The sequence below is a fragment of the Vipera berus genome (assembly GCF_964194415.1).
Source record: "Vipera berus genome assembly, chromosome: 11".
NCBI classification, from domain to species: domain Eukaryota; kingdom Metazoa; phylum Chordata; class Lepidosauria; order Squamata; family Viperidae; genus Vipera; species Vipera berus.
This window is the reverse complement of record NC_138214.1, coordinates 3,553,463-3,570,969: the sequence shown is the minus strand read 5'-3', so window position 1 is coordinate 3,570,969 and position 17,507 is coordinate 3,553,463. Positions and strand designations below refer to the sequence as shown.

General features: G+C 45.4%; 1 protein-coding gene and 1 long non-coding RNA gene across 2 annotated transcripts in view; both read right to left on the bottom strand.

Moving 5' to 3' along the window:
* MAMLD1 (mastermind like domain containing 1) overlaps window positions 1-17,507 on the bottom strand; it is a 79,697-nt gene that overhangs the window by 15,488 nt on the left and 46,702 nt on the right. Inside the window, exon 2 of the mRNA XM_081336835.1 lies at window positions 13,326-14,924. Coding sequence (XP_081192961.1) covers window positions 13,326-14,924 — 1,599 coding nt within the window. The remainder of the gene's footprint in view (window positions 1-13,325; window positions 14,925-17,507) is intronic.
* LOC308673272 lies at window positions 8,984-11,529 on the bottom strand. Its single transcript, XR_014027617.1, has 2 exons — window positions 11,336-11,529; window positions 8,984-9,189 (listed from the first exon to the last, which is right to left on the bottom strand). It is a non-coding gene; the product is annotated as an uncharacterized lncRNA (long non-coding RNA).

Genomic DNA, 17,507 nt, shown 5'->3' with positions numbered 1-17,507 from the left:
CAACTAAAACTAGGTTTACTGAACAAGCTGAGTCCTCAGGGAAAGGGCGGTATATAAATGCAATAAAATAAAATAAATAAAAATAAATTTTACCAAACAAGCCACAACTATTTTGGCTGCCCCACAACTTTCGCTTCCATTACAAGCAAAACAGTTTCCATAGGGAAAGGATACGTTGCCTTAGGAATGAGGAAAACAAGCTTTTCCCATGTAAATCTCAAAATTCACCACGCATGCCCATTTTGCAAAGCTGATTCCCCCTTCAGTTAGAAGGCTTCTTATGTACAGGTGGTTTGGTCATGGAAAAAAGAAGCAGCAAGCAACAAAAGAAGGCATGGGCGACCATCGATGGTCTAAAGGTAAAGGTAAAGGTTTCCCCGCCCATGCGTGCTAGTCGTTTCCGACTCTAGGGGCCGGTGCTCATCTCCGTTTCAAAGCCGAAGAGCCAGAGCTTGTCCGAGGACGTCTCCGTGGTCATGTGGCCGGCATGACTAGACGCCAAAGGCGCACGGAACGCTGTTACCTTCCCACCAGAGTGGTCCCTATTTTTCTACTTGCATTTTTACGTGCTTTCGAACTGCTAGGTTGGCAGAAGCTGGGACGAGTAACAGGCGCTCACTCTGCTCTGGATGGTCTGGATCACCATAAAAACAGAAATGTGACAACATTCTCTCCATCCCAGCCCAAATAATCTTGCCATACAAAATACGCAGCCACCGAAGTTTACATTAGATTATTCCATATCAACCTGGAATTCTGCACCTTGCCTTCTTCACCTCCTCTTCCTCTGCCATGTTCTGGGATGGGCAGATGTCCAACCAGCTCCAATAATGTCCACAACAGGAGGTGGCCATCTGGTGCCATCTAAGTATTTTGGACCTCAGCCAGGACAATGTTTTTTCATTGTCCATGCTGGCTGAAAGGAGTTGAAGCCAAAATGAAGGAGGACACCAGATTGCCCGATCCACAATGACTTATTGGAGTTCTCTGGAATTTTAAACATCACTTTTCCAAAAACTGACCAGCTAGCTTCTGGTACCAGCAAAGAATCATTGGACTTTCAGTATTTTAGCCACCAAAAACAGTTTATTCCATGATTACATCTGGGATTGTCTTTGTGGACTGAAAAGGCCTTCTTCTCCATCTTCTGGCAATTTCTTCAACATCTAGATCTTCGGAAGTCAAACTCAAAGCAACCATTTTATTTGAAACGTGGACTTCCTTGCACAGTTGTTTGGCTGTTGACAATTCAAAGCTATTTAATGCTCAATCAAGTTTATTTTTTTTTAAAAAGGCTAAACTGCTCAGACTCCAGGCTGTTGGACATGGTCAGGGTGAGGAGAGATGATGGAAAACAGTTTGCTACTATAGAAGAGAATAGCTGTAGCTCAGGGATGAACTATGGCAGGGCTCTTCAAACTTGGCTCTTGTATGACTTGTGGACTTCAACTCCCAGAATTCCTCAGCCAGGCACAGACCCCTGAACTATGGTGTCCTTGGTGCTATCTGAGCTTGGTGGTTTTCTTGCAGGCGCTTCATTAGCCAACTAGGTAGCATCTTCTGGCAACTGTGATCATTGAAGGTCAAGAGAAGCCAAGACCTTGGAAATGTTGAAGGTCTCCTTATCAGCCCTCCACACCCACATAATCATTGAGAGCCACAGCTGGCCAGAACAGAAGAGGTTGCATTAGATTACCTAAGATGCCAAGACAGGTGTTTTCACCTGCTTGTATGTTGGGAGCAGAGGCTGAAGTTGCGAGTTCAGATCCTCTTTTTTTATTATCGTCTCTTCTAAATGTGCACAGGAAACACGAGGAGGAGCTTTGTTCTTTAGTGGTGCATCTTTATGAGCAGAAATTGTGTGTGTGTGTGTTGCTCTGTGTTTCTGTATGTGTGTGTTTGTTTTGCAATATTTTGGCTGTGTGTATTTATCTCTATATAAGTGTGTTTTTATTTTGCAATATTTCTCTGTATCTGTATATGTGTTTCTTTGTTTTGCAATGTTTTTTATTCTCTGTGTCTAAATCTAATGCATGGGCTTTTGTTTGTTTTGCAATATTTCTGTGTATCTATATCTGTGTCTGTGTAGTGTGTGAATGTGTGTGTGTTGTGCTTGTTTGTTTTGCAATATTTCTGACCTGCCCCAATACAAGTAGTATCCCGGGCAGAGCATGACAAGATCAAAAGCACAAAATAAACAACAATGCCCAAGGCAAAATTAACACATCATCCATAAACAAGGGTCACACTTAGCCAAAGTAGGTGGGCAGGATTTAATTTGACTGGGGAGAAGAAAAAACCCCTAACTTTGATCTAAAAAGCACAACTCACCCACCCACCCAAAATCAATTAAAGGCAGAGGTAATGTTCCTCTCTGAGTAATTTAATCGCCCCCCCCCCCAACTCTGTCCTGTTAAAATTGGAAACTAATAGCAACTTCTCAACAGGAGCCAGTCTTAAAAGCTTTTCAAGGCCTGCTTAGAGATCTGTCTGAGAATATACAGAATATATCCTAGTCAACGCAGTCCATAAAAAGGGTATAAAATCCGACATACTTTAGCTGACCAGTCCTGCTCACTTCAGTGAAAATCAATAATCCTTGGCAGGCACAAATTCTGCACAAAATAGGGCAGTAAATATCCAAATAAAACAGACATTAAGCCCCCTGAATTGACCAACTCAGCTATTGTTTTCTGAACAAAGGACTTTGCAGACTTTCTAAGACGCGCCTCCCCCCCCTCTTTCTTTTGAGAAGGCAAAATGAGTTTTCTACTTTAGCACTCTCACACTTTGCTCAGGGCAATTCCTCTGCCACAAAGATTGTGATATATTCATGAGTAGAAAAGAAGTGTGCATAAACCCCAAGAGGAGAGAGGGTGGATGAAAAGCACAAATGAAGCTATAACTCTCAAGTGCAAATGTCTTTTAAGAGGGAGGACCTCTGGTTAAATCCTTGTCCCCAACTGTTGGGTTTTCGGTTGCTGAGACACAATCATCCCCTTTTTCCCAGCTGCAGGAATAAATCTGATTTTCAAGACAATTGCCAGTTTGGGGGAGAGAAAATCCCTTGGCAGATATACCTGCTCATCACAGACTTTGGAAGTAAAAATCTGCAGGAGGTTACCTCCGAATTAACTCCCTTCCTTCTGATCTTCCTGGCTAAGGCTGGCCCGTTTGCCAAAATGCCGAAAAAGAAAAATAATCAGAGACAGTTGGACTTGTGCTCTGAATGAGCTTGAAGGGAACTCTAAAGAACTGAGTCAATTGCCCAAATTAAATCTCTATTCAGCTTTGATCAGAGCTATTTCTGAGTTAGTGTAACAGACATGGGGCATCTCTCGGTGGGGAAAAGAGGAGACCAACTCTTCATTAATATGCAATTATCCAGTGAATGTTTTCAGATTTGAATGCCATCAGCACCCAAAAGCATTTGCAGACTGGAAGGAATACCGAAAATGTGTTTATTTACCCGCTGGGAGGGGAAGGAGAAAAAAAAAAGAATCGACACTGCTTGGAACCACATCAAAAAGAGGAAGAAGTGTTTTGCTACTTTGGAAAATACCGTATTTTGCAGCAAAGCTCCCAAGAACAAGTGAATTGATCTTCTTCCTCCTGATTGGACCCTATTTAAGAAAAATGCTAGAGGTGCAACATGAAGAGAGGAACAAATGGGGTGTTTTTATTTCATGCTTTTGGTTTTAGCATCGGCTAAACTGCAGAGTGAGCATCACGCACAGAAAGTGTGTGCTTCCCCCCCCCTCCCTTTTTTTTTAAACCCCAGACTGAACAGGGCTGTTTATTCACGGGGTTCTGCTCCCTCTTGTATTAGCAGTCAAACTGTGAAACATCTGTTTCCAGAGCTGCAGATGTAGAAGGAACTCAATGAAGGGAATTCAGTCTTAGCTCCCCATTCAGAGAAACAATGCCAGTTCCTGCTCACAAATGGGGCTTTGTTTTTCCCCCACCCACACACGAAAATTTCTCCAAAATGCCCAGACAAAGAGAGAGAGAGAGAGACAGAGACAGAGAGAGAGAGAGAGAGAGAGAGAGAGAAACTCAGCTCACTTTCCTCAGAAAGTTATTTCAAGAAGCTACACTGGAAAACAGAATATCCCAGCGCATTATTTGTTTAAAATAAAAAATGAGCACGACAACAGGAAGAGGGGAGGGAAAAATCTGCAATGTGCTTCCCACACCATGCCCAACTAAGGCTGCAAGAAACAAAACTGTCACCCACACCCACCCACGCACACACAGAGTCTTCTCCCAATTTTGATTCTTTTTGTCAATAGTTACACAACTCGGAAATCCAGGCGAGAGCCCTGATCTTAAGCCGAGCTAATGCTTTCTGGGATTTGCCTGAACCAAGGCTACGCCGAATTCATACATCATCGCAATAAAAGCCGTGATTACGATGGTTGTAAACTTTTTTGGGGTGGGGGCTTTCTAGTGGAGGGAATCCGGCCGAGGGGAGTCAGATTATAAACAACAGCATATGGCAAGACGTGTGAAACAGGGCACCCTGTTCAGCAAGGCACACGCGGGCGGGGAAGTCATGGCATAGCAGGGGAAAAGGGGGAAAAAAAGAAGGACATCTGGTTAATCAGCATTAGAAAAAGAGGTGCATTTTTTTGGCTAAGTGCTTTCTTGAAAAGGACAATCCAAAACTCTTAAAATTCCTACCCGGATTTTACAGCGCAGGTCTAAACTGAAGTGCAGAGAGTCCTCGACTTACAACAAGTTACGACAGCACTGGAAAAAAGTGACTTAGGACCGTGTTTTAATCATTGCGGTCACATGAACACAATTCGGACGCTGGGCAAGCGACTTGGATTTATGACCGTCGCAGTGTCCTGGGGGGGAGGTTTCGGGTGAAGGGATAACCTTTTGCGACCTGCTGACAGCAAAGTCAGCGGGGGAGCCGGTCTCACTTAATGGCCGTCTTACTAACTTAACAAGCTGCCGCGATTCACTTTAAACACCGTGGCAAGAAGGGTGGTAAACTGGAGCAAAGCTCACTTAGCAATCATCTTGCTTAGCAACAGAAAATTTGGGTTCGATTGTGGTCGTAAGCCGAGGACTACCTGTATACCAGACGTTACATAAGAACACACTGAGAGGCAAGGTGGTGTACTGCAAAGGCAGTGCCTTTCCCCCCCCCCCCATCTTAGGAAATTTTAGACTTCAACTCCCAGAATTCCCTAGCTCAGGGGTCCTCAACCTTGGCCTCTTTAAGGTTTGTGGACTTCAGCTCAGACTTATGCACTTCAACTGAAGTGCACAAGTCCACAAGTCTTAAAGTTGCCATGTTTGGAGACCTGGCTAGGAACATCCTATGAAAATTAACCCAAAGAACCAACTTAGACGTGTGGAATCTCATTGACCAGTGAAGGCATGAGCAGCCATTTCATCCCTCAACACCACCCCCAACTTGTTTGTTACACAATGAAATCAGTCTAGTGGAATGTGGACAAAAAAGGACTTGCAGCCAGCATTCTAGACTCCAGAGGGACTCCAGTTCACAGCTTGCATTCAAGAAGAATTCTTAAATTCAACCCTACCACCTTCTGACTAGCTCTTCTGGAATTTTGAGGACACACTAAGGACATCCCAGAAGACCGAGGGGTGAGCCTGCTCCTCACCACTTGTTCTCAGCCTCCAAGAAGCTTTTGTTTCATCTCTGCTTCTCTTTCTTCCCCTGTTCCTTCTCCTCTTCCCCCCCCCCCGCCCCTGCTCTACCCCGGGGCTTCCTTCCAAGCTAAACCTTGGTTTATAACCACCTTCCAATTTGATTTTCTAAGAATGCTGCTGAGGTCCTGAGTTTGAGCCAGTGGTATTCTTGGAAAAGAGACTTTGTTTGAAGATGGCACTTTCCTAGCTTTCCTTTCTTTAAAACAAAAAAAAGGGAAAGAATGCAAATGAATTCAAAGAGAATGAGGCACGGAGCACAGCAGGTCTTAGAAGCGATGTTGTTGGTTGGCATTTATTAACATTCCAGGGTTCAAAGTAGCTGCTCTAGTAAGTCCCGATTCTCTGAGTAGGTTCTTTGCAAACTGTTTTCTCTTCTTCGATCACCGGAGGCCTTTTGAACACCTTCCCGCTCAGCAGAAAGCACATCCTCCAGAGCCCAGGTGTCTTACAACTTGAAACGCACCCCGCCCTGCCCCAATCGATGCTTGTCAATGTTTAACAATCAAGGCTCTGAGCATCAGATGAAGAGAGATTAGACAAGATCTGATCCCTCCCCATTGTCCCAGAAAAGAGGCATTTTTGATGAAGCGTCTGGCTGGGCTGCAGACAGATCTAAGATAGGAGTGGTTGGAATGAAAGCACAGGCCGGTCCAAGAAAGTTCGTCTTTTGGAATGCAAGCTCACGTCTCTAAAATGTGTTTCGAAAGACACGTAAAGAACGCGCCCGCCCGTGCAACCCGCCTCTCTCCCCCATGGTCCACCTCCAGCAGCGGCTCCCCTCTCGGCGTTCCTGGACCCGCTACAAAGCCCCACTTTCTGCTGATTGTTCTATCCTCTTCCTGGCTATTGTCCACATTCTTTTCTCTGTGCAATGCTCACCACGCTCCAGGATGAGTAGGAGACAAACAGGCCAATCTGACTCACATCTGCATAATGCCTGCGCGCAAGAGAAGGGGGCCCCCGCTTGAAAGACTCTGGAAAGAGTGTAGAGTGTAGAGAAGCGATGATTAGGGGAAGATGGTGGAGAGCCAACGTAGGAACGAATACCCCCAAATTACCTACCACCCCAGAGGACTGCTTTGAGAAGAAGGGGCTAAGGAACACAGTCTGTTGCCATTGACAGAAGGGCGGAGGAGACATACATAAAACTCAGCAGGTGAGAATAAAAAGAGGAAGAAAGGTTAATACAATAATGCGCGTCCGATTTATTTAATACCGGGAGAGCGCATGGCAACAGAAGGAGCACTATAACCATAACAGCAGCGGCTGCTACCTCTGGGTGAAAGTGAATGCTGGAAACTGATGGAGCATCTGGAATATTTATTTTGATGTTTCAATGGGGAAATGCAAACACAACAACGGACTCCATAAGAAGCCGAATCATCCCGTTGCTCTTTCTACCTTCCCCAGATTTAAATTTGAATTTGCACCTTTTTCTGCAGGCTGGCGGGGACCTCACATGGCAGAGGATAACAAGCGATTAAAAGGCAACGTCCTCTTGATTCATCAAGAGTACTAATTTCTTTTGTCAAGTGCCTGATTCATCATGGGAGATGAACTCCTTGCTAGTAGTAATCAGAGAATCCAACCTGTAGTGGAAATTACTAAACCACATTCCTGTGTGGAGTGACTTCACCGATCCAGAATGTACACCGGTGAGCCTCATCGGACACGTGGAATAGGCCCAACCCAGGGAACTTGTAGGAGGAGAACTAATCAAGGAGAGAAGCAACCTAGAACTAAGGAGAAATTTTCTGACAAAGTGAGAACAATTAATCAGTGGAACAGCTTGCCCCCAGAAGTTGTGGGTGCTCCATCACTAGAGGTTCTAAGAAGAAATTGGACAACCATTCATCTGGAACGATATAGGATCTCCTCCTTGAGCAGAGAGGTGGACTAGAAGACCTCCAAGGTCCCTTCCAACGCTGCTATTCTAAGTTTCTGCAAACTCACTTTCAGTGTCTTTAGTTCACCTTGCAAGGGATTTTAATTTAATTTAATTTAATAATTTAATTTGTATACCGCCCTTCTCCCGAAGGACTCAGGGCGGTGAACAGGGCAATACATAGTAAAAAACAGAATACAAAAATTAAAAAGCAATTAAACCATTATGCCCATAATAATTAATACATATTAAAATTAGAACTATTTATAAAAACCCAACCCCATCCCATCAGACCAGGCCAGCTTGTTCGAAAAAGAAGGTTTTGAGATCGCGCCGGAAGGAGCGAAGGTCGGGGGCCATCCGGAGCTCAACCGGCAAGCGGTTCCAAAGGTCTGGTGCGCCCACAGAGAACGCTCTCCCCCTGGGGGACACCAATCGGCATTCTTTGATCGGAGGCACCCTGAGGAGGCCCTCTCTGTGGGAGCGCACTGGACGGAGGAAAGTTGACGCCGGCCGCAGGTGTTGCCGTAGGTAATCCGGACCCATGCCATGAAGGGCTTTGTAAGTCATCACTAACACCTTGAACCTCACCCGGAGAGCAACCGGTAGCCAATGCAGCTCGCGAAGCAAAGGTGTAACATGGGAGTATCGGCTTTGGTGAAGGATGTTCCTCCTTATTTTTCTGTTCCCCCTATCCCACGATTACGTCATTGTTTTCCCCTGTGTGTTTTTGATCCACCGAAGTGACCCAGTAAATGGGAATGGGAAGCATCCTCAGGATTGTTATTGCTGGGGTTTTTTTTATTTTTTTGTCACAATGAGATTTACCGTCTGGAATGAAAGATGTCTCTCCATCCAAGCATTTCAAAATCACCTATGCTACTTTAGATCAGTCCCTCTTCACGCCAGCAGCCACACCAATGACCCCAACGTCCTCAAGACCTTGCAAGAGAACATTTCAGTTGGCGCAAGCAATCCTGCACCTTCTCAAAAATGCTGGTGTGACATTTTGGCATCAAAGGAGATCAGAGGGATCTGCAAAGCATGGTCAAGAAAATCAGGACGAACACCACAAAATTATGATCGGAGTTCTTTCTGTTATTGTTTTTAAGGTATGTTGCCTACACGGGGCCAAGCTTCAACTGTAGCATTGTGGCCCTCATCCCGATATTTTTGAGTTATGGACATCCCTGAAGATCCAAGAAATCGAGTCCAGCATCCGTATAAGAAACCTGCAAATTTTTCCTGGTATTTAATATCCACAGCCTGTAATTTGGGGTCTAGGATAACTCACCGCAGCGAACTCGCCACGGCCAACCCACAGCGGGACAAGAGCTACACTAATATCAAAGAAATGATGGAATAGAATCATTAGAGAAAGGGAGGAGGCGCAGAATGAAATGGGAATGGCAAAAAAATAAAATTTATTTTAAGAGATTAAATTGAATCGCTAAATTGTCCCGTGGCGAGAGGGTTGTGGTGAGTCGTCCCATTTCACAGTAGCCTCTGATTGCAGAGAATTTTCACCGTTGCTTTCGAACCTCGCATCTAAGCCTCAGTGCATTTTGTAAGGTACCACGTCGATCAAAATGTCTTTGATCGGTTTCAAAGACCTGTAAAACGACAACAGTTAAATAAACCCAGCCACGAAGACATTTGAGACGACATTTAAAGAAACCCCTTGCTAGTGAACTGAATGAATTCATATCACAGGCATATTCAGGGTAATTAAGGGCCAGGTGGAGCCCCTTTCAACCCAAGCTTAACTCTTAAATCATTTTGTGGACACAACCCTACTGGGTTTCTTGTCAAAGATAAGAAATGGTTGAGCTTTTCTGCGAAAACTAAGCAAAATCAGATAAGTTTTGATGCACTTTATGATGTTCCCTTAACAGGCCTCTCCTTTTTCTTAAAAATGAATAAAACCTCATATCAACATATGAATGATGATGATGATGATGATGATATAAGGGACCTTGGAGGTCATCTAGTCCAACACTTGTGGACTTCAGCTCCCAGAATTCCTCAGCCAGCTTTGCTGAAGTCCACAAGTCTTAAAGTTGCCAAGGTTGAGGACCCCTGTCCTATACCATTTCAGACAAAACGGATGTCCAGTCTCTTCTTAAAAACCTCCAGTGTTGGAGCATTCACAGCTTCTGGAGGCAGGCTGTTCATGAATAAATTAGTTGGTTCCCCCCCCCCCAAGCAGTTAATCAACAGATCCTTCCAATCGTCCCTCCCAAGAAGAACCATAGGAAGAAAAACTTGTTAAGATCGCTAGAATGGCAATAATCTACTTATCTCTCTACAGTTTGCTTTAGGGGGTCCCTCCTTGGAATGCCCGTTTTTGATAAATGTCATTACAGCTCTTTAAAACAATTGTCCTGATCCTTTACTGGCTTGTTATTTAGAGATGGCTTAAGCCGGCCTATCATTGTTGACATAATGAACCTTATAAGTCTTTCCTAGTAAACACACACACAAACACACACACACACACCAACAACCAGCCAGGCATTAAGTTTACTGAGCTGATTTGAAAAAATGTGAATATTCTCAGTGCTCTTGTATTTATCATCACAATAGACTTGGACTTTTATTGTTCTAAGAAAACATTCCTGCGCTCTTAGCACCGGCATAAGTGGAGGAAATTGTGAAAAGGAAATAAATGGAATTTTTATCCCTCAGCGGAAGGCACCATAAATCCTCCAGCCTTGAGCACCTGTGAATTTGCCCTTTTTCCTACAGCAGGGGTGTCCACCCTTGGCAATTTTAATACTTGTGGACTTCAACTCCCAGAATTCTCCAGCTGGCCAAATGCATCCAGATCCAGTTGTTAAATAACTGGTCGTAAGTCAAGGACGAGACTGGACCGCCACTTGTCTGAAATGGTATAGGATCTCCTGCTTGATCAGGCGGCTGGACTAGAAGACCTCCAAGGTCCCTTCAACCCTAGGATTCTATGGTTCCATGATCCTGAGCAGGGGGCTGGACTAGAAGACCTCCAAGGTCCCTTTCAGCTCTATTCTGATTGATTGATTGATTGATTGATTGATTGATTGATTGCAATGCAGGCGACTCCCTGACACCCAACACTCAAGTCTTTCTCACAAACTGTTCCCCAGCAGTGGGCTCTCCATGCTAATCACTTGCTTGCCAGCCAGATCCCTGGAGTGAACTTGCCTCCAGTTAAGTCTTTGCTTTATTATTGAGCATGTAACCAGATTCCCTACAGACAGGAGGATCACCGCATCGGGCAGAAGGAGCTCAGCTGCTGCTCCTTCCTACTTCAGCTGGCTTCTGCAACTGCAGCTCGCAGCACAGTGGTTGCCCACCCTGTCGAGGGCCCAACAGCTAGGTTTTAATCTCCGGATGCACAATAATCCCTGTAGGTTGGCACCCTACACCCTTCATGGAAACCCAGGCTGAATATTTTCCTAGGACCTCGCCCGCAACAGCAACTGGATCCACATACCGTAGTTCTAAGAGATTAAAGCTGCCACATGGTTGCTTTGATTTAGCCCTCTTCGTGGACCCAGCCATAAACCCAGAGTTAAAACAACTATAGCTTGGTGGTACATGAATCAGAATACTCTCTTAAATCAATACTCCCAGTTCTGGCCCTGTCGGTCCCATTTCTATTTATTTTTCCATTTATTAGCAGTCCGTCTTGCTAACTGCAATTCTTGGTGGAGAGCATCCATTTAAAAGCCAACAGAAACATCCTTCCACAAAAGATGGCCACGTAATGATGAGGACCTTAACTAATCTTTAATTCAGAGGGTTGAAACCATCTTTCTTTCTTCAGCTCAGCCACACCTGGGAAGTGGGTCTCATGCACAAGCAAGGAACAAACGGATCCCAGGATGAGTTGTCACTTGAGATCAAGCAGATCAGGCTCAAACTGTCATATTCTGGACACCTTATCAGGAGATCCAGTTCTCTGGAGAAGGATGTAATGCTGGGAAAAGTGGAAGGAAGGAGGAAAGGGAAAGTGTCATGGTGATGGTTATGTCATGAGTTGAAGGACCAGATGGGGGACAGATAATCACGGAGAAAATCCATCTATGTGGCTTCTAAAAATCAACACTGATTTCATGGCATATATCCATCCATCCATCCATTCTTCCCTCCATCCACCTAACCCAATTCATCCATCCCGTCCTGTCCCATCCCATCCCTCCATCCATCCATCCCAAGCTTGTCAAGCTAAGGTACTATGTAGTTTTGGGATAGTCAGAGTAATTTGTTACCAAGAGGATGTGCTTGTTGACGTTAGACTTTGGTCTTCAGCCCTCTTAACAGGTGATATTGGCCAGGTGCCTTTCCCTCTCTTCCAAAGCAAAACTTATAACTATCAAAAAGAATTTGTATCTTATTTGGACAAAGCTGGAAAGGAAAGTTTGCTCAAACAAAGCGGAGACAGTAACTTACTCTTCCTTCTAGGTACATACAACCTACGCAAGTTTACTGAGTAAGCCCAGGCAAGTGGAGAGATAATCATGTTTTTCTCCTACTCAAAGAGTTTTCACAGAGACACAGACAGACAGTCCAAACAACATACTGTACCAATTTCAGAATTAAGATCCAAAATGGCCACAGAGAAATTCAACCAAGGCTTTAAAGCTAACAACCAAGCCACAATCTGCTTTAGTCAGCTCTTCAGTCTATTGGAGCCTGACCCTCAGGAGATGCAAGTCCCTACCCTTCTGCCAAACGTTGCATTGGTGCAGACACATATTTTTTGTTGTCATGCTGCCCTTTTCTGGAGCAGCGTTTCCCCCTGAGATTCATATGGTCCCGACTGTGTTAAACGAGCCTTTAAAGTAGACCTTGTTAGGAGCTGGCAATCTTCTCATACGCTGATCTGGTTCTTAAATTTTCGTTTCTTACTCCTAGGGACACCTTCTGATGATTTTATGATTTTTCCAGTATTTTATATCTGTATTTTAAGCTGCCCAGGATGGTGTCAGACTGGGGCGGCCGGTGAATCTCATTTATTCACAAATAAATAAAATACAGACACACAGGTAGTCCTCGAACTTACAATCATTTGTTTAGTGACCGCTGGAAGTTACAACAGCACTGAAAAAAAAGTGAGTTATGACCGTTGCAGCATGCCTAGGGGGTCATGTGATCAAAATTCGGACACTTGGCAACCGGCTCGTATTTATGAAAGTCGCAGTGTCCTGGGGTCACGTGATCCCCTTTTGTGACCGCCGGATGAGCAAAGTCAATGGAGAAGCCAGACTTGCTTAACAACCGTGTGACTGAACAAGTGCAGTGTTTCCTTTACCAGCTGCGACAAGAAAGTTCGTCAAATGGAGGCAAAGCTCTCTTAACAACTGCCTTCCTTAGCGGTGGGGAATTTTGGGCTCAAGAATTGGGCTCGTTAAGTTGAGGGCCTCCTGGATTTAAATCAGGAACGCTCAACATTTTCCTGCCGAAAACCACTGCTAAACTGGGAAGATCATGTGCAGTGTGTGCGTGTGTGCGGGGGGGGGGAAACAAAAGGGAGGCAAGCCATGCTGCCCTCCCCCACCCCACCTCCCCCCACCCCCAAAAAAGAAAGAAGTCAGAGCCAGGCAGGATTGCCAGCTGGAAAAGGAGGGTCAAAGAAGTCAATGCAGACCTGCAAGGTTTGTTTACACAAACCTTCTTCACCAAGGAGGACCGGCAAAGATGAATAACAGGGAAGGACTCTGGGAGGTGGACAAAGGACAAAAGCACACCCCCTGTGTAGGCTTACCTGCCGCACTTGTGAGGACAGCGGGGATGGCTGGACGTGCCGTTGTTGCATCCGAGAGGGTTGCATCAACTGCCGCAGCTGTTGCTGAAGGAACTGGTTGTTGTTGACTTGTTGGGACTGCGGAGAAGTTGCAGCTTGTTGCTGAAGATAATGCATGAGCGACTGCTGCCCCGAGTTGGAGGCCATAGGCGACATCTTCTGGGCAGGGTTGCTCTCCGAGTTGAAATGGGAGAGGGGCTTGGTATTGCTGAAGGAAAACTGCTCTTGGGCCACGGGACCTTCGCTCCCCAACCCCGGCTGAATGCTGTTGGAAGACTGCGTCATGATGACGTTCATGTTCTTGGACTGGGTGGAGGGCATGGGTTTGTAGAGGGAACCCTGCAGGTTGGTGGGGTTGCTGGTCGGGGTGGCGGTGGGGATCAGGTTACTTTGAGGGCTAAAAGGTGGTTGGTGCAAAGCTGGACTAGAAAGCTTCTCTGGCCTGTAGGGTGAAGGTCCAGCATTCGGAGGCCCCAAAGGGTTCGGAGAACTTTTAATGCTGTTGGGCAGGATGGAGTTTGGAGGGCTGAAAGATTGCTGGTTGAGGACCGGACTGGAGAGCTTCTCTGGCCCAAAAGGAGGGGACAGACCACCGGGTGGATTACTGTTGGACGTGATGCTTGAGAGCAAGGGGTTCTGCGGACTCTGAATATTGCTTCCTGGAAGGCTGTTAGGAGTCATGCTGGAGATCATGACATTTTGAGGACTGAAGGGCTGGTGGTGCGGAGAAGACCCTTGCCGGTAAGGAGGGGAAAGACCTTGAGAAGATATGGTGGGCCAGTTGGGCGTTGGGGGCTTGGACGTTGGGGCTTGCTTGCTGGCTAAGTGCTTCAATTGCTGGGCGTGCCAGTTGGTCCCAGGCATATGCATGGCTTGAGTCTGGCCCTTGTTGGCTGCAGTTGAAGAAATGGGCGAAGCAACAGCCTTGTTTTGAGACGGAACGGAGTAGCTGGCTCCAGAAGAGGGCGTCATCTGCGGGGACCCACCGCTTGGGTTGCATCCAGGAGAAAAATCTTTGTTGGGGAGATGGTTGTCCAAGGGAGTGGCCTGCGGAGAAGACTTGGAAGAGCTGTTCATGGCTGTGGGAGGGTGGGCCAGGTTGCCCAGGGGCTCTTCAGGTTTGCTCCCTAAGATCTTCTCGAGGTCCAGTTCGTTGGGGGAAGGGTCTGGCATCTTGGTCAACTCTTCCAACAAATCTTGCAGTTCTTGGTCCACAGCATGCATGTTGCTCCCTTTGTCGCCATAATGGCTGCCGAGTGGCCCTTTCTGCCCAACCTCAGCGTTAGGTGGAACGGAAAAGGGAGAGCCAATCCCACTCCCGTTCATGTGGTTATTTTCCAGGAGCATTCCGTGTCCGGGCATCGTGGAGCTCCCGTGATTGGCCGAGAACGGAGAGCTTTGCATATCGGGGCATGAAACAGAATTGGTCCCAGGACCCATGGAAAGAGTGACATCCTCAAGACAAAGTCGTTTACTCTCGCTTGGGAAGAGGACGTCAGGCATGGCGCCGGAGGCTGGCGAAGCGTCATCTTCCACTTTCCTCTTCACGGATCCCTGTAACTGCAAGATAAAAGGGTTTTACTAAACAGGCAGGAAACGCTGAACTTTGTAGCACAACCTTGGCTTAATGGTGAGAGCCGGTTTGGCCTAGTAGTTAAGACACCAGGTTAGAAGGCAGGAGACCGTGAGTTCTAGTCCTGGGACATGAAAGCTAGCCAGGTGACTTTAGGCCAGGGGTCCTCAACCTTGGCAACTTTAAGACTTGTGGACTTCAACTCCCAGATTTCTGAACAGAATTCTGAACAACTGAATGCCTGTACAGAAACCTGGCCCAAAGCTGGCACAGCTTAGCTAACAAAGAGTATTAAGGTCATAAGGAGACAGATCAACAATCTGACATTCCTTACAGGCAGAGTGTTTGGAATAATCCACATATTTTCTAATCCAAGCACAACAATGCAGCCGGAGCTATCTAAACAGACTCTACCTAACTATAGATAACTTTGGAAGGGCCCCCAAACAAAACAGTTTCCAAAAAGGAGAGAAACTAGATGCACAACAGCATGAATGAGTGTCTTCTTTGGAAGACGTTTTCACATGCACAAACTCTACATTAGCATCTATAGCGATGTGACCCTCAGTTACACGGGGATTTGGGGATCCAGGAATTGTAATGCAATCAAAGATGACTTTCAAATAAATTAAAAGAAGAACAGCTCTCCAGGGATTGCTTGAGATAAGCCTGCCCGTTCACACACACCTCAAATTTAATTATTGTTGGTTCCTCCCGTTCGAAAGCTATAAACTGCTGGGCCAATGGGATTAGATCAGATTAGACCATGAAGCCCAGTATCTAGATTTAGTTTTTGGAAATGATCTAAGTGATTCCGGAGGAGGAGGAAGAGGAAGAGGAAGGGGAAGAAGAGGAAGAAGAGGAAGAAGAGGAAGAAGAAGAAGAAGAAGAAGAAGAAGAAGAAGAAGAAGAAGAAGAAGAAGAAGAAGGCACTAAAAAGATAATTATGAAGACTCCTCTATTCGTATAATTTATGTAGCACTTTAAAACATTTAAAGGATTTTCCTTATGATATTTAGCTTCAGATAAACCCAGCTGTTAAAAAAAAAGTTTGATGTACATCAGTTATGGGAAACATAAAGGACCCCCTTTACAGCAGTGCAAGTCATAATTAACCTTGCTTTAGAAATCTTCCAAGTTCATTTATTACTACCTTCCTTCACTTTTTAGGTAGCTTGGAAAATGTGATGCCCCAAATGAAATCACTTTGCTTATAAGCTTTGCATTCTGCCAGTCACCAAGAGCCTTGTTTTAACTTGCCAAAGTGTGCCAGGAGCTTTCTGAATCCACAGCCAAGGGGAAGGAAAAAAAGGCAGATGTCTGAGCAGAAAGAAGTGACTTATGAGCAGTCCTCACGCTTTACAAGGTATACTTTGGATCTGGGTTGTAAGCACTGGAGGAGAAACCTCACATGTGGGACCTCTGCAGCCAAAAATGACCAGCCCCTTGGCCTTTCATTGGTGATGTAAGTCATATGGAACATGGCAGCTTTCAGAGTGGAGAACAAGCTTTCAGAACGGTTAATGATAGATGCCTTCTCAAAGTTATGACTGCAGACCTTGTCACTTCCTCCAGTCTAATTCATATCCTGCCTTGCATAACTTCTGCACAAAAAAAGGGCAAAAAGAGACCAGCTCAGCAGCCAGTTAAAAGCTACAGGAGTCTCCAAGCTACGTTAGACGCAGGAGAAAGGAGAAATCTTTCCTCAATTTCAATATGCTTCCATCAGGAGATTCTCCTCCTTTTAAGTCTAGGTCAACGGTATCCAACCTTGGCAACTTTTAAGACTTGTGGACTTCAACTCCCAGGGGTGTCCAACTTTGGCAACTTCAAGACTTAGGTCTATGGAGATTCTCAATAATCCAGGTTCATGATTGTCCCAAAGGTGCTTTTCAACAGGCTGGAATTCTTTCAGAAGAACCGATGAAGCTTCTTGGATGAGAAGTGAAATGTTTTCAAGAAAAAAAAGGGAGTCCAGTTGCCTTTTGAAAAGCACCTTTGGGTTTAAGACGTAGGGACGTCAACTCCCAGGGGGTGTCCAACTTTGGCAGCTTGTGAACTTCATGGCTGGCTGGGGAATTCTGGGAGTTGAAGTCCACAGCTCTTAAAAGTTGTCCACGGGTCTTAAAGTTGTCAGGGCTGGACACCCCTGGTCTAAATGAAAATTCCACCCAAGGTGAACGTGTTTCTCAAGCTGATCTGATTTAGTAGAAAGGCAAAGATAAACGTGGCGGGATATTTCATAATTGGCAGTTAAGGGGAAGAGGAGAAACATCTTGCAAAAAATAAATAAATCCTACCGCTTGGGCCTGCTGGAGTTGCTTTCAATTTAAATTTCTGTCTAAATCATAAGCCAGCTTTTTCACATTCTCACCTTGCATTTTTATAAACCATTTGCCGCTTTTAGTTTCTAAAACAGCTCTACCCAAAGAAGCAAAATCTTACCATTTCCCACTTTTTGATTAAGAATCAAACAACCCCGCTTCTCTTTCAGTCTCATTTCCTAAGGGAAAGGTAAAGGTTCCCCCCGCACACGCGTGCTAGTCATTTCCGATTCTAGGGGCCGGTGC